This window comes from Lithobates pipiens, unplaced genomic scaffold (genome assembly GCF_037356315.1).
Source record: "Lithobates pipiens isolate NorthernLeopardFrog02 unplaced genomic scaffold, aLitPip1_a1.2 Scaffold_28, whole genome shotgun sequence".
Taxonomy (NCBI): domain Eukaryota; kingdom Metazoa; phylum Chordata; class Amphibia; order Anura; family Ranidae; genus Lithobates; species Lithobates pipiens.
The window spans coordinates 43,040,556-43,062,650 of record NW_027507789.1 but is presented as its reverse complement, the minus strand read 5'-3'; the positions used below and the strand labels follow the sequence as shown (position 1 = coordinate 43,062,650).

General features: G+C 44.2%; 1 protein-coding gene and 1 non-coding gene across 2 annotated transcripts in view; one reads left to right on the top strand and one right to left on the bottom strand.

Moving 5' to 3' along the window:
- Positions 1 to 398: 398 nt before the first annotated feature.
- TRNAM-CAU (transfer RNA methionine (anticodon CAU)) lies at positions 399 to 471 on the bottom strand. Its single transcript has one exon. It is a non-coding gene; the product is annotated as a tRNA-Met (tRNA).
- Positions 472 to 763: 292 nt separating this feature from the next.
- The window catches only part of MAP1LC3A (microtubule associated protein 1 light chain 3 alpha), a 29,072-nt gene continuing 7,740 nt past the window's right edge, over positions 764 to 22,095 (top strand). The window contains exons 1-3 of the mRNA XM_077459145.1: positions 764 to 977; positions 19,469 to 19,524; positions 21,820 to 21,926. Of these exons, the coding sequence (XP_077315271.1) occupies positions 938 to 977; positions 19,469 to 19,524; positions 21,820 to 21,926 (203 nt within the window). The 5' untranslated portion in view covers positions 764 to 937. The remainder of the gene's footprint in view (positions 978 to 19,468; positions 19,525 to 21,819; positions 21,927 to 22,095) is intronic.

Genomic DNA, 22,095 nt, shown 5'->3' with positions numbered 1-22,095 from the left:
GCAGTGTATAGGACGTCGTATTTTTCGTCCCGTCGTACGTGCCGTTCACGTCATCGCGCACGGTTTCAGCAAACTGTTCGTCCGTCGTGTGTAGCCATGTCCGTCCATGCTAAGTTTGAGCGGACTGTTTGCCGAAACTGTTGGACGGACAAAGTTGGGCGAACAGTCCGCGCGTGTGTACGCGGCCTTACAGGTGTATATAAAAATAAAAAAAAGTGTCAGCGGGTTTACTCCCGCTTTAAGAAAAAATATAACTGCAGCCTTGCACCGCTGTAATACTTTATCCTTCAGGTTAGTTTCATGTTTTGCTCGAGCTGGGAATTGTTTTATCTTTGCAGGAGATGGCAAAGCATATGAAATAATTGTGAAGATGAAGGAAAAAAAATAAAAAATACTCATGCCCCGTGTGAGGATCGAACTCACGACCTTCAGATTATGAGACTGACGCGCTACCTACTGCGCTAACGAGGCGCTGAGTGTTGCCATGATTATTTGGCTATCCCTCCCTAGTTTAAAAGCAATTTATTTATTATACTGATATTGCCTAATAATAAATGTAAAATGACACATTTCCTTTTCCGTATATTACTTTGAACAGCTGGGTGAGCGTTCTGATATAAGTAACGGATGGGTTGATGGTCTAGAAATGGCTGAAAGGGTTATAAATAGGATTAGATCGGTTATACAACAAACGTTGGAAACGGCAGGTTGGAATTGCGCAGGACGGCCAGCAGACGGCGGCAGAGGGCGGCTCGGTGACGTCATGCGGTTGGGTACATTGTGTAGGCACAGAGGGAGAGCAGAGTAGTGTCGGAGGTTGTCGCTCGGAACTGGTTGGGGGAATCGGGACGAGGAGATCGGGGGGTACAGAAAGTAGTGAGCCCGATCTGAGGAATCGGCCGGTGTGTGAGCGGAGTCAGGGCTGCCAGAGCTCAGGATGCCGTCAGAGCGGCCTTTTAAACACCGGAGGAGCTTCGGTAAGTGCTGACATGTCTGAGAGGATTATATTGTTATTGTTCCCTGCTGGGGAGGGGGGGCGGCTTCTATTCTATTCTACATCTATACATCAGTCCTCCCTAACATAACCCCCCCCCCCCCCCCCATCCTCTTCTCTCTTTGTCTACCAGGATCCGAGGGGGAGGGAAGATGGATGTTGCCCCTAGCAACTGATTTGCCTACATCCCTGATTGTCAGCGCTGATTGGTTGCCATGGGCAACAGCGCCAGAGTCACTAGGGGGCGAGCTGGAGCAGTAGGAAGTAGCAGCTAATCAGCTTCCAGCTTTTTATTCTCAAAGCGCAAACTAACAAGCGGATTGGCTGCCATGCACAGCTGCTCCAGTCTGAGGCTAGCAAGAGAAAACCAAAGAGAAAAATCGGGTCGACCGATCGTTCGTCAACGGTCGATTTCTATTTCAAAAATCAACAAACAACAATTTATTTTTTATTTTTATTTTTTTACTCATTTTCAAATTGTAGGTCAGTTGTTGGGGGGGGGGGGGGGGGGACTTTAATGAAATGCACATGAGCAAGTGGTAGTAGAAAGGTGTATGTGTGTGTGTGTGTGTGTGTGTGTATATATATGTTTTGATATTGAAAACTGTTGACATTCGCTGGAAAATTTCCAGTACAATGATTGGGCCATCGAATATTAGATCAAAAGAATGTTCCGAGGTTTTTCAAATCTTTATTCGTACGTGTGTATTTAAATTATTATATATATATTTATTTATTTATTTTTATTTTTTTACCCATCTATGGCCAGCTTTAAGCTAGGTATACACCCAATAGTATTTTGTTTTGTGCAGGTAAAATCGACGTTCATTTTTGACCGCATTAACGAATACATTTGAAGGCGCAGGATGGGGGGGGGGGGGGGGGACTTCTGGAATGTACAAAGTTCTAGCTGTGTATAGTTTTCGTTAAGGCCCCTTTCACACTGACGTCCCGTTCAGGCCCGCCTGTCAGTTTTTCAGGCGGACCTGAACGGGTGCTCCATAGAGCTCTATGGAGCGTCGGATGTCAGCGGTGACATGTCCGCTGACATCCGACCCGCTCCGATCCGAAAAAGTGTGACGGAGGAAAAAGCTATTTTTCCATCCGTCTGCGGATCGGATCGGATGACGACGGGCACTGCGGTCCGTCGTCATCCGATCTCCCATAGGGGAGAGCGGCGCTGTGACAGGTCCGTCCCTGCACAGTGTGCGGAGACAGAGCTGTCATCTCCCTGCTCAGCGGGGATCGGCGGAGTGATCCCCGCTGAGCAAACGGACATCCACGGGGCGGATCAGAACTGATCCGCCCCGTGTGAAAGGACCCTAAGGCTTATTCATTCTGAAATTGAAGGTTAAAAGCAAACAAACTCTTAAATTGCTTTTAAACGACATTCAAATGATCTGAGAATTTTCCTAGAAATTTTCGTTGGATATTCTACTAGTATAGAACCAGCTTTAGTAACCTCCCTCCTGAGTCTCATTGTCTCCATTCTGGAGATCAGAGGACAATGGGGCTCTCCTTCTTCTCAGGCAAGGCCGGACACTTCTTTGTTCACCCGAGATCGTTGTTTTCATGTGATCCAGGTTGGCCTCAGCTTTCTCGGAATCTAGTCTTGGTAGGGACTATGGTTGGGGTTGTAGGGACCGGCGATGGAGCAAGCAGCTTCAGCCCTCAGTGATTGTTGATGAGTATCATGAGTCCCTTGTTTTCCATATCAGATGTTCTTCTGCTCGTTCCAAAGTCCCCACTCGGTCACCAGAGGTCAGGGAAATCTTGATTTGGTCAATAGGGCCGCCCGGGCAACATCCATGTAGTACAGCCCTGTGTAAGAATATTCTGGCGTTGTCGTCATATGCAAAGTCTTTACCCTGGAGGAACCCTTTTCCGGGCCATGGGAACCCAAACAATAAATATCTGCAGTTCATGGTATATTGGTGTGAATAGTACATTTGTAGATACGGGGGGAAAAATACCTAATGTTTTATACCAAGAGCAAATCATTTTACACCACCCTGTTGCTTTATATGTGAATTCTCCAAACTATGGCCCACGACAACTGTCAGTGAAAATACACCTGCTGGCAGCAGTCTGTATGGGAATAGAGATCAGAGCATCCCCTGCCAGCCAGAGAGCCGTGACCTTCCCCAGTTCTCAGTGCAGATTCCTCCCTCTCCCCCTGCCGTGGTGGGTTAGTAGAACCGCAGGAGTCCTAGAAACCAATTTATGTGTTGCCTTGCTCCTGGCATTTACAGGAGAAATGGACATTTTTTTTTTTCCAGACCTGCTCCACCTCCTGGCTTCTGTTCCCGGTTCTCTACACCTAATAATAATAATAATAATAATAGAGGTAAGGGTGACTCTGCTGTGATGGGCACACATAGATGGCGGGGGGGGGGGGGTGGGATGGACTATGCAAGCATCATTGTAAGAGGGGGACTTTGATGGGCCCTTCTGGATGTTGAGCAGGGATGAGCACTCCTGGTTGTTGGGGAGGGGACTTAATGGGCACTCCCAGATGTTGGGGGGGGTGGGGGGGGGCTCTGATGGGCACTCCTAGATGTAAGGAGAGATTCTGAAGGGCACGCTTAGATGTTAGAGGGGCTAAGATGGGCACCCCCAGATGTTAACAAGATGGTAACTCTTGGAAGTAAGGGAGACTGACGGGCACTCCTAGATGTAAGGGGAGGGGGATCTAAGGGTCACTCCTGCATGTAAGGAGGAACCCTGATGGGCACTCCCAGATGTTGGGGTGGGTTGGGGACTCTGATAGGCACTACCAGGCATTAGGGGGGACTCTGATGGAGACTCTGAAAAGCACTCCTGGGTATAATGGAGGGATTCTGTTGGGCACTCCAGATGTAAGGAGGGGGACTCTAATGAGAGGGGCTCCTGTAGAAAAATGACCGAACTAGGAAATTGATCATTGTGTAATCCTGTTTTGTCGCTGATTAATTTTTCTGTAGAAACCGAATTTCCCCCCGTGGAGTAGGCCAAGTGATAGGCAGAAGTAGTTGCCTTGGGCACTGCAGCAGGGTGGGGTCAGGACCTTCAACTTGTGCTGCTGTAGATGTAGTTAACAGTTCATGGGTGAAGGTGCACTTTTGCCATTTTCCCCATGCGGGCTACAGGGCATGGCCCCGAGTCATCTGGATCACAGAAAAGTAATTCAGAAATACAGTCCTATGTGACCCAGACCTCAGGGGTTGGCAGCCCTGCAGCTGTTGCAGAGCTTCAAGTCCTATCATGCCTCTAGGCCTTTGGGAGTCATGTTTGTAGCTGTCAGTCTTGCAATACTTCATGGAACATGTAGTTCCTCAACAGTTGAAGGGCCACAATTTGCCCACCTCGGTCTACAGCTAGAAGATCACCCTATTTTAAGTGAAGATCCAGCCCTGTCAGATCCCAGCTTTACAATGTACAGTCAGGATCTCTAGATTTTGGTTAGCCAGCACTTCTTAAACAGGGAAGTTCTGGACTGGTAAGAAAAGGGGTATTTACCCCCTTGGGCCTGTACTAATAAGTCGCTGAAATGATGGTCCTGAGTTGAGATACTTCACCATTCAAACACTTTTCATAAGGAAGCCTACACTCCGTGACACAATGGGCATTTTATACTGTAACTATCAAACCCGACATCTCAGCTTCTACAGAGGGAAGTCTCCAGCTCCAACTTCCTTTGCTGATCTGGGTTGTCCTATGACAAGATGCCAAGGAAGCTGATACTGGAAAATGTGAAAAGATGTATCGCCATAACCCATGTCCCCTAGGAATTCACACTCTTTACCATAGTTCCTTCTTCAATGACCACTACAGGACAAAACGGTGGTGTAGGAGTCAGAGGAAGGAACCATGGGATCCAGTTGGGGAGACAGTCCTTTGACAGTTATGCTTCATGTACACGGGACGTTGTTTAACCTCTCCTGAGCAATTTAACTTGACAGCTAGAAACCTTCTCTAAAAAAACATCTGTTTGGCAGCGTTTGCGTCTAGAAGGATTTGGGTGTGGGGTTTTTTTTTTTTTTTTTTTTTTTTTTTTTTTTGCGTTCCAAAAAAGGCCTTTAAACTCAACTGCCTAGAAACAACTATAAATGACTCTGTGTACATGTACTGATAAGATAACATAGAGGACAGTTCAGGGGCAGCTGAAAAAAATGCCCAACTGCTCCTAAGCGTCTGTTTACCAGCAGCAGTGTACATGAGGCCTAACAGGACCATCAAATGCTGAAGAGCTTGACAAAGGCTGCAGCCCTGGAACAAGGGGAAGGTAGGGGAGATGCTGCAGAAGTGAGTATAATCCTTGTTTTGTAGCAGGGAACTTTCGGCAGCACTTTTTATTTTATTTTTTTGCCAACTGATAGGGTAACTTTAAACCTACCATAGGCCTGGTAGGTTTAAAGTGACCCTGTCCTGTCCTCTCCCCCAGTCTTGCGTTGATAAGAGCATGTTCTTTCATTCAAAACAAATATGCTCCATTGTTTCTAACTGCAACAATATTTTACAAAGTCCATAATTGGAACACTAATCTTAAATGTGAAAAGCCTGAGACTAAGATCTTCTTCTGCCTAGATTACACATGGAAGACCTCATGCACATGGGTTAAAAATGCTGGTCTCAAAGTTCTTGGGGTTTTCCAGCGCTCAGGCAGTAAGGCCGGCCACAACAAATCTCAGGTCTCCATGGTGACTAGAAATTGCATCCTGGCGCCAGGGCTTTTGTCATCTGTCCGCATCTGTCTCCTACTTGCCGACCGTGCTATAGCCCAAAGACAGCTACAGCGCGGTTGTGCAGTCCTAGGAAGGCATCTGTTGACATCCTCTCTGAACTCCCATGCCCCCGGAGTACCCATCTGGTGTGCTCTATGATTGCTGTGTCCTTCAGACACAGCTGATCACGGATCGAGGTAAAAGGCCAATGTGATCAGCTGTGTCCAATTACAGTATCTCACAAAAGTGAGTACACCCCTCACATTTTTATAATATTTTATTCTATCTTTTCATGTGACAACGCTGAAGAAATTACACATTGCTACACTGTAAAGTAGTGAGTGTAAAGCTTGTATAACAGTGTAAATTTGCTGTCCCCTTGAAATAACTCAACACACAGCCATTTAATGTCTAAACCAGGGATCTCCAAACTACGGCCCTTCAACCGAGGGGGGATCATGTTATGCTTCAGTATGTCAGTACATGTTGGCATTCATGGTTCCCTCAATGCAGCCCCAGACCATGACACTCCCACCACCATGCTTGACTGTAGGCAAGACACACTTGTCTTTGTACTCCTCACCTGGTTGCCACCACACATGCTTGACACCATCTGAACCAAATAAGTTTATCTTGGTCTCATCAGACCACAGGATATGGTTCCACTAATCCATGTCCTTAGTCTGCTTGTCTTCAGCAACCTGCAGGCTTTCTTGTGCATCATTAGAAGAGGCTTCCTTCTGGGATGACAGCCATGCAGACCAATTTGATGCAGCGTGCGGTATATGGTCTGAGCACTGACAGTCTAACCCCTCACCCCTTCAATCTCTGCAGCAATGCTGTCAGCACTCATACGTCTATTTCTCAAATACAACCTCTGGATATGATGCTGAGAACCTGCCCTCAACTTCTTTGGCCAACCATGGCGAGGCCTGTTCTGAGTGGAACCTGTCCTGGTAAATCGCTGTATGGTCTTGGCCACCGTGCTGCAGCTCAGTTTCAGGGTCATGGCAATCTTTTATAGCATAGGCCATCTTTATGTAGAGGGACAATTTATTTTTTATTTTTTTCAGACCCTCAGACTTCTTTGCCATGAGGTTGAGCGATAACAAATTTAACACACCTGCTCCCCATTCACACCTGAGACCTTGTAACACTAATGAAAATGGCTAATTGGGCCCAATTTTAGACATTTTCACTTAGGGGTGTACTCACTTTTGTTGCAGTGGTTTAAATGGCTGTGTGTTGAGTTATTTTGAGGGGACTGCAAATTTACACTGTTATACAAGCTGTACACTCACTACTTTACATTGTAGCAAAGTGTCATTTCTTTAGTGTTGTGACATGAAAAGATAGAATAAAATATTTACAAAAATGTGAGGGGTGTACTCACTTTTGTGAGATACTGTACAGCTGTTCACATGTAAACAAATGCCGGTTATCGGCACTTCCTTTTCTCAGCGCTGTCACAGGGTGAGGAAAGGAAAGCCGATAATCGGCTATCCTGGGACATTTATATTGATAATCGGGGCACTGATCATCGGTACCCTGATAATCAGTGCAGCCCTATTATTGCCAATCAGTGCCCATCAGTACAGTCTCATCAACGCACATCAGTGAAGAAGAAAAATTACTTATTTTGCTACATTTTAAAACGTGAATCAATAAAAAGGTTTCTGCTTTTTTTTTTTTTTTTTTTTTTTTTTTAGCAAAAATAAAAAACCCCAGTGGTGATTAAATACTACCAAAAATAAACAACAAATAGCTATTTGTGTGAAAAAAATGCTAAAAATTTCACTTGGGCACTATGTTGCATGGCTCTGCAAGTGTCTTTCAAAGTGTGACAACGCTGAAAGCTGAAAATTGTCATGGGCAGTGCCCAGTAGGCAAGTGTTTAAAAAAATAAAAAAAAATAAATAGCTCCTAACTTTTTTTAGCTGGCTCCTAAATTCAAAGCAAATGTCAAGCCTTGGTGTAAGATGTATTTCCTGAACATGGATAAACTCCAATGCACAGAAGCTTTGGCATATACAAGATCATGGCCATTTGCTTGTATGGTAGGCTGTATGCAACTCCCTGGGTGTCGGAAAACACCTGGAACTTTACACCAGCATATTTTCAGCCTATCCCCATCCATGCACATGAGGCCTTACGATCCACCATGGATTTACAGCCAGGAGGGTTCTGGATTATATAGAGACAATACAGAAAATGTATTGTCTGTTTCTATGTCCTCTACATGGGGTCACTGGGTACCTCACAGAAAACAACCCTGTCTAATCCGGGCCTCGTAATCTGCCGCGAAAAATCACTAGGAATGTGGTAGAAAATCGGCCCCGTCTAATGATCTCCTGACCATCTGCTTCTATGTAGAAGTAATCTTTTAGCCCTTGTACACATGGTTGGAGATTCCGAAGGAATGTGTTCGATCGGATCGTTTTGTCGGATAATCCGACTGTGTGTGGTCTCCATCGGACTGTTTCCGTCGGAGTATCCGACGGACCAAGTTTTCCAACTTGTCGGTAAAATTTTCCGACAACATGATCCGATCGGACTTTGTCCGATCATGTGTAGGGAATTCCGATCGGACAAAGTGCCATGCATGCTCAGATCAAATTCCTACATCAAAGCTATTGGCTACTAGTGTGAACGTAGTCCCGTCATAACCAAATAACGTCATCACGTTACGTACGATCAGATTTTCCGACAACTTTGTCCGACCGTGTGTATGCAACAGTTTCGGACAAAATCCGTCGGAAAAAATCTGACGGATTTGGTTGTCGGAATGTCCGACCGTGTGTACAAGGGCTTAGCCCTTGTATTTACTAACAGGCAGCATAATTGCAGCATTGGGGTTAATGATTGTGAGCAGTGTGATAAATATACTGAAGGACGGAATGTTTTCACCCAGCAGGTGATGGCTAATAACAGGTGTCACCATCACGTGATGTTTATTCCCTGGTCACATTGCTGTACTCTTCTATTTCCTGTGATTCATCAGTTGTGGAATCTAAAACGGTTAGATTCGTTTAGCTTGAATAACATGTATACATTTCCAGTACCAGGAACCCAGTGAGAAAGCCACCTGGCATGCAGTCCTGGACCTTTAGGGCTACTTATCTCTCAGGGTCAGTGCTTGTAAATAGGTCAAGTGGAACTCCCAGCACTGCAAACACTTGGGAGGTTTTCAGTGCGTCCATCTAAAACTAATATATGCAAGTTTGACAAGTCAGCGCTGACTAATATTTTAGTTATAGGGAGGTGCATATCTAAACTCGACAACAAAAATGTAATATACTATAGCTTACCAGTCCTTAAATGTGCTGTATAGCTTTATATTTTTAATTTTCCTGGTAATCTTGCCAGTAACACACTTCCTGTCCTAGGGTGACAACACTCAGCCACTGTACTGCATCTATGGGAGAGAGGCATGAGTCGGGAGTACAGAGTGCCTCACCTTTTCTCCATAGAAAGGGGGAGATGTTCCCTAGTTACACTATATTGGCAAACGTTTTTACAAGCACAGGAATATTAATGGCATCCTAGTCTTCGTCCGTAGGGTTCAATATTGAGTTGGCAAACCCTTTGCAGCTATAATGGCTTCAACTCTTCTGGGAAGGCTGTCCGCAAGGTTTAGGAGTGTCTATGGGAACGTTTGACCATTCTTCCAGAAGTGAATTTGTGAGATCAGGCACTGATGTTGGAATGAGAAGGCTTGGCTTGCAGTCTCCTCTCTAATTCATCTCAAATGGTGTTCTATCAGGTTGAGGTCCGGACTCTGCAGACCAGTCAAGTTCCTCCACCGCAAACTCGCTCATCCATGTCTTTATGGACCTTGCTTTGTGCACTGGTCCAAACCATGGTGAAGTGGGGATTAAGGTGTGGGGTTGTTTTTTCAGCGGTTGACCCCTTAGTTACAATGAAGGGAACTCTTAATGCGGAGTTCCGCCGGTGGAAAAATTGGTCAGCAGCTACAAATACTGACTTTTTAATATAAGGACATTTACCTGTCCAGGAAGCCTGCGATGTTGGCACCACATCTGATCTCTGGATTGACTCCTGGGTGCTGCTGCTGCCATTCCTGTTAAGGGAACCAGGCAGTGAAGACTTTCGGCTTCACTCCTGGTTCCTTACTGTGCATGCACGTTCTGATTGGTCCCTGCTGTCTTCGGGGACCTGTGTATCTCTCAGAACAGAAGACTGGGGGGGGGGGGGAGGTAGGGGGAGAGCGTAGGATTTGCGGGACATTGCATAGATCGCTGCACATTGTTTTCCTCGAAGTGGGAGCAGATACCTGGATTTGACCCCCCCCCCCCCCCCCCCCAAAGGTGCAAAATGTTATACTGGAGGAGGGAGGAATCCAAACAGTTGAAGTTCCATTTCTGGTGGAACTCCGCTTTTAGGCGTCAGCATACCAAGACAGTTTTTGGACAATTTCATGCTTCCAACTTTGTGGGAACAGTTTGGCCCTTCCTGTTCCAACATGATTATGCACAAAGCAAGGTCCATAAAGATATGGACATCCCATACAAGAACATTTTTGGAGTTTGTCCCTTCGGAAGTTTTCGTATGAAAGGCCGGAATCGGCTGTGGAAAGTTGTATACACACTTTCTTAGAAAATACTACGCTTGTTCTTCGGATGAGACCGTTCTCCTGATTTTCTTAGTTTGTACAAGCCTTAAGGCTGGGATGCCAGGTGTCCCAATACTTTTGACAATGTAACTGGATGGGCCTATAATATGGCTTGAAATTTGCAAGTGCACAGGGTTTTTTATTTTTGTTATTTTTTTTTGCAGGGTCAACAGGATTTAAATACTGTAGCTGCTGACTTTTACTATTAGCGCATTTACCTAATGCACCTTACGCGATGACGTCATGTCAGCCAATTATTTTTATTTATTTTTATTTTTTCCAGTCGGCCACGGTGAGTTAACCTGGAAGTGGGGACGGGTACCTGTCAAAAAGGTACCCGCTCCTCCCTCCCTCCTCAAAGGTGCCAAATGTGGCAGTCGAAGGGGGAGGAAACAAACAAGCAGAGCTTCCCATTTTGGGTGGAGTTCTGTTTTAAACAGATATAGCAAAATATTTTAAATAGTATCTCTTCCATAAAAGGGAGAAAATATGACAAATTCTGCAGATTTACTTACAAGAAACCATTAACTGGTTTAAAGGTTATCTCTCACAGAGTCAGTGATCATAACTGTTATGGCCTTTATGAGGGGCTCCCACTCCTTGTCTTTGGGGTTTTTTTTATTTGGTTTTTGTTTATTATATTGTAGATAATTTAACACTAGGAGCCTAAACAAAACAAAGGAACACTCAGCATGCCCTGGTAGCCAGCAGCAGGGTCAGGAATTATGTTAGATCTCCCTATTTGAGGTAGTCAAGACCTTAGGCCCCTTTCACACGGGACGGATCAGTAATGATCCGCCCCGTGATGATCCGCTCGCTCAGCGGGGATCGCTCCGTTGTCCCCGCTGAGCTGGCTGCGGACAGGGCGGTCTCTGCACACTGTGCGGGGACCGCCCTGTCAGCTTTCCACTCTCCTCTATGGGGATCGGATGAACACGGACCGTCTGTCCGTGTTCATCCGATCCGCTCTGCAGACGGATAGAAAAATAGGATTTTCCTCCGTCTGCAGAATCGGACAGTAGCGGAGGCGGACGAAATCGGGTGTCTGCGGATGTTCATCCGCAGACACCCGCTATCCCATAGGGATAAATGTATGCCCGTATTTCATCCGCAAACGGATGGATGAAATACGGACATATCGTCCGCATGTGTGAAAGGGGCCTTAGTCAAGGGCTGACTCAGTCCATCAGGCTTTCTCTACAACTAAAATATCACGGTATAATTATATATAAAACACCAGGCGCTGGGAAAAACAAACGCTCAAAATCCTGGCTGGTAGACAGCTGCATGGTTGGAAATTATGATCGATCACCAATTTTAGGTATCCAAGGCCTAAAGGGAGCAAAGGGCTGACTCAGTCCATCAGGCTTCATCTATAACTAGAATATCAGGTTATATTTATATCTTAGCGAATGTAACTGCAGGAGCTGGAACAAAGGAACACTCAAAATTCCCTGGCAGACAGCTGCACAATTACGAATTATGGTGGATCTCCCTTTTGAGGTATCCAAAACCTACGAGAAGCCAAGGACTGACTCAGTCCATCGGGCTTCATCTATAGCTAAAGTATCACATTATATTTATGAGTTAGAGGATGTAACTGCAGGAGCTAGAACAAAGGAATGGTTAAAATTCCCTAATAGACAGCTGCACGGTTTTTAATTTTGGTAAATCTCCCTGGTGGGCTAGACCTACAAGAAGCCTGACTCAGACCACCAGGCTTCACCTGCAACTAAAGACTATTGATTTTAACCTACTCTTTTATGTGTCCGCTTTGCATGGTTGGTGGTGATGGTGAGTTCTCCGACACCTTTAATGAAGCCTGTTGAAAAGGGTAAGCCATTATCCATTGTTGGTGACCTTTGGGATACATTATCTTCTGAATCTCAATAATGCAAAAAAGGGACAGTTGTGCACAGGTATACAGAAGCTCTGTTAAAAGGAATGGTAGCAGCTGGCTTGCAGAACATTGGGGGTTTCTTTGGTTTTTTTTTGGCCTGGAGCTTGACATCTGTTAATTTTAACTCCATGTGGTAACCCTGGTGGGCCCTCTTGTAGGTTGAGCTTCTGGTGTAGTAGCACTGGCTGCAGAGACGATACCTCTACCCTTGGTAAGCCTTTGTTAGTGGAAAAGAGAACAGGGAAAGTTGCAGAAAAATGAGCACATCCGGAATGATTTTCTTGGTAAAACCGGGACACTGAGATCTGGTCATGGGTTACTTATTTACAGACTGTTCAAGTACATTGCTTGCTGTACATGTTTATCAGCACGAGGGTATCTGTTATGACACTCCATATGTGAATCGGGAATCTTTGTCACTTCAGAGTTGTGTAGTTGGAGGGGCCTGGACTTCTAATGGGGTCCACAATATTTAGCATTCCCATAACGTAATGATATTCAGAGATTATTTTTCCAGATGTAAGTTTTAGTAATTGATGTCATTTGTGTTGTGTCTATAACCAGTGTGTACAGATGATGACCTTCAACCAAAGCTTTTGTTTTACGTTTGAATAGGGTTTCCATGGAGCTCTTGGGTTCCTCTCAAGAGGTTGTTAGGGGGTCCTTGAGCAACCTCTCAAATAAGTAACCACTTACACCAGTGGTCTCAAACTGGCGGCCCTCCAGCCTGTGGGAGTCATGCTTGTAACTGTCAGCCTTGCAATGCCCCATAGGACTTGTAGTTTGGCAACAGCTGGAGGGCCACCAGTTTGAGACCGCTGACTTACACCAATGATCTTGTTTTCTATCTGAGGGAGGAGATTCTTCCAACTTCCCAATGACCACAAATGTAAGACGCATTATTTACATCCAATAATGTACACTGAGCTATAGTAATTGTCAGGTTCCCTGAGACCGGAAAGTTATTCCAAGGGTTTCTTCGTGTTAAAACATTTGTGAAAGGTTGGGTTAAATGCTTGTACAGATGAAGAATATTCGTGTGTTTCTCCAAGCAGATCTTCACTTTCTTCTTTTGTAACCCCTGCTTATCTCGTGGGGGTTTCTCCACAGTTCACCTACTCGCCCACCCATCGGATCCAGTGTTGCCCTGCCGAGATCCTCTTCTCAGCGTCCTCCACTCGGGTATGGCACCTCCATGCTTGTGTGTGATGTCATCAGCCAGCCCACAGGCTCATTCAAATTCAGCCGGTAGGCCTCCCAATGACATGCCGTTGGGCCCACCTCTATGAATGAAAGACTAAGGCCTCCTGGGATATGTGACATACGTATCCCAGGAGGCACAGCGGTCACAGTACACGTCATTCGCCTAGGCAGCCAAACCCCTTTTTCAGTAAAAAAATATTATATTAATAATCTATTCCTAAATATAAGATCTTTGGGAAGCAGAACGGAGGAGGGGTTGAATGGAGGGACTTCATTTGAGGGGGAAGATCCACTTTAACATGTTACGTAGCAGCAAAAACAAGTTCTAACCTTTCTCTCCTCTATCCAAAAAAACTATTTTGTTTTCTGATTTAAAGGTAGAAGTATTCCAGACTTGGACATCTTCCATTTTAAAGCCAAATCTTCCTTTCTTCTTTCTTCTTCTTTCTTCTTCTTTCTTCTTCTTTCTTCTTCTTTCTTCTTCTTTCTTCTTCTTTCTTCTTCATGCTCCAGGTACTCTCCTTCTGCACTATCCCTTGCAGTAACATAGTTCTGTCACTAGATGTCCTCAGTCTTCAGGTTGAATGACCTTCTGTAACTGTAGCATGTCATAGGCCCGCCCCTGAGGGGGCATCACTTTAACAGCCTACACTTACAGTGTTACAATGCAGAGAGCTGTGCAGTTGTCATCACATGAGCACTGCTGTCTGCATCAGTGAGGATTGTCTACCCTTATGGGAGGATCCACAGAGGAAGAGGGCATTTGCAGATTGTGTGTTCCATGCATGCTGTACTTTTATTTAATTTTATTTTTTGGAAACGCACATAAAAGGTGTAAACTAGGCTATAAGGACCGATTCACACAGGAACAGACTGCTGCCAGAGTGCTTTAGCTTTCCAGCAGCTGTACGTCCCCCTTCTTTGGTAGGGGCTGAATGGTGCACTATTATTTTTTCTTTTTTTATACACACTTTTTGTTTGAAGTATAAAAAAGTACACTTAATTTATGTTGCAGTACAGCAACATGCTGCGATTCTGTACAGTGCGCTGCAATAAAATTCAGCTAGTGTGAATTTTAGTGCAGCACAGCTCCGTGCTGTGTTGCAGTGTGTATGGGACACACAAACAATTTGTCCTTGTGGCGAATAGCGCTTTACAATACCATAAAATGCCTGTCGCCGCACCATGCATTCCCATATGTTTACATGTGGTTTCACCTTTTTAATGCATTACATTTTCTTGCTTATGTGTTCGTACTGCATTTTAAAAAGACACTCGATTGCATAAAGTGTTTGTCACGTTTGCAGTACGTTTTTTTTTTTTTTTTTTTTTTTTTTTTTAGACATTGTTCATTTTTAGTTGCATTTATGTGCGTTCTCATATGTTTACATGTAAAGAAATGCAGCATGTTGTACTTCTTCCCCTTCTTCTTTTTATTTATTTATTTTTTGCATATGCGTTCGTACTGCGTTTTTAAAAATGCAGTTGACTTCATCTGGTGTAAACAAACCAAGCCCTAAAAGCAGTTGACTTCCAGACAGGTGTGACCCCCAGATGTCTCCATTTAAATCTGAGGAGTGTGTTTTGGTTAAAAGATGTGAGGTAATTTTTTTTTTTTTTTTTTTTTGAAGTTGAGACGCTGGCAGTTCTATTTGTGACCCCGGAGTTGGTGTGGCAGTGACACGGCGTTCAGAGTTTTTCTTAGAACCTTGCAGTGTTTACACCCGATTTATACACAGAACATGGCTGCCCTCCAGGACATGTCCTTCCTCCAGCAGAACATTACTCCCTCCTCCCTTCCTCCCCTCACAGGCTAATTTCATCTCTGGCTCTCCTCACTTGTTTTGTTCAACACAAGAGCCATTCTATCTATAGCCGCAACACTTTTATTCAGATTTATATAGATCATAGAAGGGTTCAATTCTCGGCCTTGTTTTCACTGCTGTCTGTAGCCTCGGGAAGATTCCTTCTCACAGTGACAGTCACCAAGACAGGAAGTAAGAGGCAATTCCCTGCGGGGACGCGGACAACAATAAATGGCTTACAAAGGTTCTGGCCTTGTCCTGCTCTAAATTGCAGAGACCTGTGGAGCTAAGGAAGTTATTAGTATCTTAACCCCTTTCCTACTGGGCCAATTTTAACATTTTTAGCTAGAAGATGAATTTAACTCTTTCACTACCAGAGCGGTTTAGTATCCTTTTTTTTTTTTTTATACACATACCCCTGTCAGTCCCTAATACCCCTTTCACACTGGGGCATTTTTCAGGCGATTTGGCGTTAAAAAAACACCTGTAAAGCGCTTGAAAGAAGCCTCATGTGAAAGCCCAAGTGTTTTAAGAGCCCTTTCACAATGTCAGCACCCGAAAAACACATTTCGAGCGCTATTGGGGCGCTTTTAACCCCTGCTAGTGGCCAAATAAAGGGTTAAAAGCGCCTACAAAGCGCTGCTGCCAAAAGCACTTTGCAGGCGCTTTGCAATCGCTTCCCATTGATTTCAATGGGAAGGGGTGCTTTAGGAGCGGTGTATTCACCGCTCCAAAAGCGCTGCAAAGAAGCTGCTTGCAGGACTTTTTTTGACGCCCTGTTAAAACACTTGGGCTTTCACATTGGGTTTGCAGTTGCGGCTTCTTTCAGGCGCTTTACAGATGCGTTTTTTTTTTTTTTTTTTTTTTAAAGCTAAAGCGCCTGAAAAACGCCAGTGTGAAAGGGATCTCAGTGTGAAAGCACTCGGGCTTTCACATTGGAATTGCAGTTGAGGCTTCTTTCAAGCACTTTAAATGCGCTTTTTTTTAATGCTAAAGCACCTGAAAAATGCCCCAGTGTGAAAGGGGTCTAAAATTGTGTGCGCCCGTGAAACAGCGGCGAACTTTGGTACCCTAAATTGATTAGACCCTACAGATCTTCAGGAGCTTTATGGGGTAACAGGCAGGATTTTTAATGCAGAAGAGACGTGCTGAGTTAAAGTTACTTTCCTTCCTGTCCCCCCTGTACAGTGAACTGCGCTGTGGGTGGTTTAAGTGTATCCATTTTTGTTCCACACATGGTTCGAATCTTGGCCGGTGTTCTGCCGAACACTCCAACTCGCCAAAATCTCCCAACCACGTTACTTTCAATGACTCTCCAGCAGCAATAATTGGAGACTTTGACGAGTTGCCTGTTTTCACACAACACCAGCAGCGTATACACTATGGTAAACCATGTAATAAGTAGACCTTGTTAGTCCACCTGCTAGTAGCAACCAACATGGCCACCTCTAAGCCCTTGTACACACGGTCGGACATTCCGACAACCAAATCCGTTGGATTTTGTCAGACGGATTTTGTCCGAAACTGTTGCATACACACAGTTGGACAAAGTTGTCAGAAAATCCGATCGTACTTAACCTGATGACGTTATTTCGTTAGGACGGGACTACGTTCAGGCTAGTAGCCGATAGCTTTGGTATAGGAATTTGTTCTGAGCATGCGTGGCACTTTGTCCGATCGGAATTCTCTACACATGATCGGACAAAGTCCGATCGGATCATGTTGTCGGAAAATTTTATAGCCCAGCTGGAAAACTCGTCCTCCTCGTCCTTTTTCAGCGTTGGGGTTCCCCTTTAAGTCCATACCAGGTGGCGGGTCCAGCGACGTCTCCTTCGCGGGCCCCGCCTACCTGGAGACCCGCGGGAAAAGTCAGTTAATTTCAAAAGTACGGCGGACTGGCGCACACACACAGCCGGATTGTCCGCCGAAATGCGAGTCCGGCGGGAATATTGGAGTGCAAAACTACTTTCGAAGTACGCTGTACTTTCGGGTCAAAAAAGTATGCCGGAGGCTACACATGGGGGGGATTGTCTGGCGGACTTCCGTTTGCCGGACTTTTCCACCCGCTTGTTTGATCGTGTGTACGCGGCATTAGATGCACTGAGCAGGTGGGACTGCTGTCTTTCTTGTGTTTTTCCCAAGATGGGAGATCTGTATAACGAGTTCTCAGGGATGGTTTACCGTCTTAAAGAAGAACTCCATTTAGGAGTTTTAGGTGAGGAAGCATCTCCGAAGAACAAGTGCACTTCCTCTAATAAAGTACCGTAAATTTCCCCCAAAGTATTGAAACTGGGGGGGTCAGCTTGATTGCCAGGTGGCTAGCATTTTCAGGAGAGGCCAGCAATGGCAGCCACCATATTTTTTTTTTTTTTTTTTATATCTTATCTTATTTTATATTATATTATCTAAATTTAAGAACAAAAAAGTTTGATATACAGTATACTGTTTGGGGAGTTTAATCTTCTAATCTAATTGCATTTTTAACGTGTGCAAGAATGTTCCTTGTAGGGAAGTGGTGGCTGCATTTGTTTTGTGTTTTTGTTGCTTATATTGTATTACATTGAATAGAATGTTATTGTAATGGGGAAAAACAGCCCTTAGTCTCAGTTTTGGATGCAGCACAACCAGAATCTGCACAGCGACTGTCGTTACAAGTTTCCGCACAGAGATTGGTGTACTAAGAAAACAATTGATTCTCATGTGCACTTGCGTTGACCTAAGACCCCTTTCACACTGAGGCGTTTTTCAGGCGCTTTAGCATTAAAAAAAGCGCCTGTAAAGCACTTGAAAGAAGCCTCATCTGCAATCCCAATGTGAAAGCCCGGGTGCTTTAAGAGCCCTTTCACAATGTCAGCGCCCGAAAAATGCTCATAAAGCGCTGCTTTAACTAGCAGTGCTTTACCAGCGTTTTTCGAGCGCTATTGGGGCTCTTTTAACCCCTGCTAGTGGCCAAATAAAGGGTTAAAAGTGCCCGCAAAGCGCTGCTGCCTAAAGTGCTTTTTAGGCATTTTGCAGGGGCTTCCCATTGATTTCAATGGGAATGGGCGTTTTAGGACCTGAAAGCTGCAACTGCAATCCCAATGTGAAAGCCCGAGTGCTTTCACACTGAGGCGCTGCGATGGCAGGGCGTCAAAAAAAGTCCTACAAGCAGCAATGGGAAGCGCCTGCAAAGCGTTTTTGGCAGCAGCGCTTTGTGGGTGCTTTTAACCCTTTATTTGGCCACTAGCAGGGGTTAAAAGCACCCCAATAGCGCTTGAAAAACGCTGGTAAAGCACTTCTAGTTTAAGCGGCTCTTAAAGCACTCGGGCTTTCACATTGGGATTGCAGATGAGGCTTCTTTCAAGCGCTTTACAGGCGCTTTTTTTTTTAACGCTAAAGGGCCTCAAAAAACTCCCCAGTGTGAAAGGGGTCTAATGTAGATCATGTGGTTTGGGAAAATCCTGCATTATGTCCACTAGATGGCGCTGATGATCATAGTAAATAACTACTTCTTCCCAATGGCCATCGGCTCTATCTAGTGCTTTATAGTGGAATTTTCCAATTTCACTCGATTTTGTATGATTGAATAACATTCGGCCTAGAGGAAAAAATGGTTAAGTCACACTAAATTTTCTTCCGATTCACACAGAACAAAACTAATGTCATTGACAAATTATTTTTTTAATTATAAATACACCCCTAAGTGTAAGAGCTCATTTACACTTCCAAGGACTGCTGCTTCTCTGAAAAGCAATCCTTGTTCAGATCACATTTCATAGCCATTGACAGGTGGCGATATGTTGCCTCTTCAATGCCTGTTTTTATACCCCCTAAAGTCTTACTACCCTGCTGCAATGCATCCCTATTTACTTTAATGGGTCGCGTCAGGAGTGTAATTCCTTTGTAGCAAAAGGTGGAGATTTTGGGGTGGTAAAAATGTGGCTGAACCATGTGGTTTTAACCCCCCCCCCCCCCACTCACAAATGCAAACAAGTCCCAGGAGTCACCACTCCACCAATATTGTCTGCAGCCTCCCAGCTTTGAGAACATCTGGCCGCACTCTAACCTAGAAGATGCATTGCCCATTCAGCTCAGTAAGGTGCTCCAAACCTCGCCCTCTAGTGGTGAAAGTTTTTTATGTTTTACTTCAAACTTCCAGTTAGTGCAGATTTTTTTCCCTTTTTGTTCCTATTGTGTCTTTCCTGCTCCACTATTTGTACAGTTGCCAATGTTTTGTCTCTCTTCTTTTAGCTGAAAGATGCGCAGAAGTTCTCCAGATCCGCGAGCAACATCCCAATAAAATCCCTGTAAGTAAACGAAACATATTAAAGAGAACCTGCCGCTGTTTAAATCCAAAAAGCAAGCCTGCAAAGAAAAGGGGTTAATATTTACCTCTTCTACCCCCCCCCCCCCCCCCACCAAATGGAGCTTTCCTTTGGTGGTATGTGATCAATCTCTGTGTATTTATAATATTATTATTATTATTATTATTATTATTATTATTATTATTATTTATTATATATATATATATATATATATATACTATAAGCAAAGACTGACAATTTTTTGAAAAAACATAATTTTTTTACTTTCTGATCTAAAAAAAACAAAAAAAAAAATCTAACTTCTTTATGTATTCTGCTACATGTTGTTGGTAAAAAAAAATCCCAATAAGTGCATATACATTGGTGATGACGTTATTTCATTACGATAGGACTACGTTCAGGCTAGTAGCCAATAGCTTTGGTCTAGAAATTTGATCTGAGCATGCGTGGCACTTTGTCCAATCGGAATTCTCTACACATGATCGGACAAAGTCCGATCGGATCATGTTGTTGGAAAATTTTATAGCTCAGCTGGAAAACTTGGTCCATCGGATATTCAGACGGAAACAGTCCGATGGAGCCCACACACACGGTCGGATTATCTGACAACACGGTCCTATCGGACATTGTCCATCGGAATATCTGACCGTGTGTACAAGGGCTATGAATGATGCTGGCTGGGAAGGGGTTAACATCCGGGGGCGATCAAAGGGTTAATTGGGTGCCTAGCCAGTGTTTGTGTACTGTGGGGAAGGAATGGATCCATGTTCCTGCTTGGCAGAGACACAGGATCAGTGCCTTCCCTACTGACAGAACGGCGATCTGCCTTGCTTACATAGACAGATCACCGTTCTGTGTCTAATAATCAGCGGGTGCCAGCAGATATCGAGTCTGAGGTACCCATAGATCGGCTCTTGTTTTGTATAATCACAGCAGGAGCGGGTTGCTAGCGGCACACATGCATGCCCCAGACCTGGAAGTGCATGATCACATACTGGGTATGTGATCCTGCACAGCAGAGCCGCCTTGCCGCCCTATATGCAAGTCATACGGTTTGGAAGTCGGTTAAGTAAAGCTATGTAGCAGTCTGTGCTGTAACTCACCATGTAATCCATAAAAGATTACTTTAAAAAAAAAAATAAATTTTCAGCCAATAGATGGAAGGTAAAAATGCTAAGATTCCTCCTTTCACATAAATAAGGAATTATTTATGTGAACCCTACAGTGTCCTAATACTAGTGTCAGCGGGATCGACGACAAACGTTTGTCGACAAACAAACATTTTCCAACACGTCCCTTTAACAGAAGTCGATCAAACGGCCAACTTCCATTGAGCAGAGATGGCCATACACTGATTCGACCTTGGCTGCTACCTGCTGAACTGGCCAAATTTTAATTGGTGTATGGCCAGCTTAACTCTTTTTTCTTTGCAGGCGTAGTTTTGGATTTAAAAATAGCAACAGGGTCTTTTTTTTTTTTTAATCTGTCTTTCATGGGGGAGATTTCCCTTCCTGACCCGTTAGGGTTTGCTTCCAAAAATCACAATACATAGGTAAGACATGACTCATTTTTTTGTTTTTAAATCTGCTGTCAGTCTCCTCTGTTTACTTAGGAGCTGGAAGCCATTTTTTGCATAATTTTGCAGCCACAAATTGCTAAAAAAAAAAAAAAATGGTAGACTTTTTATTTATTTTTTAATAAGATTTGCTTCCAAAAAATGACAGCAATGACAGGTAGTTTTTTAGTTTGTCAGTCTTCTCTTTCTATGTTTACTTAAGAGCTGGAAGACAGGTTTTTGTAACATTTTTCAGCCAAAAATGTGAAAAAAAATAAAAATGCGGACTGCTTTTAGTTTTTCTTTAGAAAAATAAATAAAGTCTTTAAGGTTCACTGTCAAAAAATGACAGCAATGACATAGTTAGTTTGTAAGACAATACAAGGCAATCAATGGATTTTTTTTTTTTTGCATTGCAAATCTCATTTTAAAGCTGAAAAAATTACCCTTACTGTGCAGAAACCCCCCTCTAGTAAGACACGGATAGAAAAAAAACAATACCCAATACTTTTGGCCTTGCATGCACATTGCAGTGACATTGGTTTAGAGACCAGAAGTGCCTCGGGCTGCCTCTCTGAGCTGCATGCAGTATATTTTCATAGCCACTTCCAGGAAATTTTGGTTTGCTTTGTGGACGGGAAATGTTCTACCAGAATGATGTCACCCAACACACGTCCAACCACTGATATGGTGACACAGTCTGCTCCTCTGTCTGTTTCTAGGTCATCATCGAGCGATATAAAGGGGAAAAACAGCTTCCCGTTTTGGACAAAACCAAATTCTTGGTCCCGGATCATGTAAATATGAGCGAGCTGGTGAAAATCATCAGGTAAGCATGAAAAATATTCTATACAATGACAGTCTAATGCAGGGATATGCAATTAGCGGACCTCCAGTTGTTGCAAAACTACAAGTCCCATCATGCTTCTGCCTCTGGGTGTCATGCTTGTGGCTGTCAGAGTCTTCCTCTGCCTCATGGGACTTGTAGTTCTGCAACA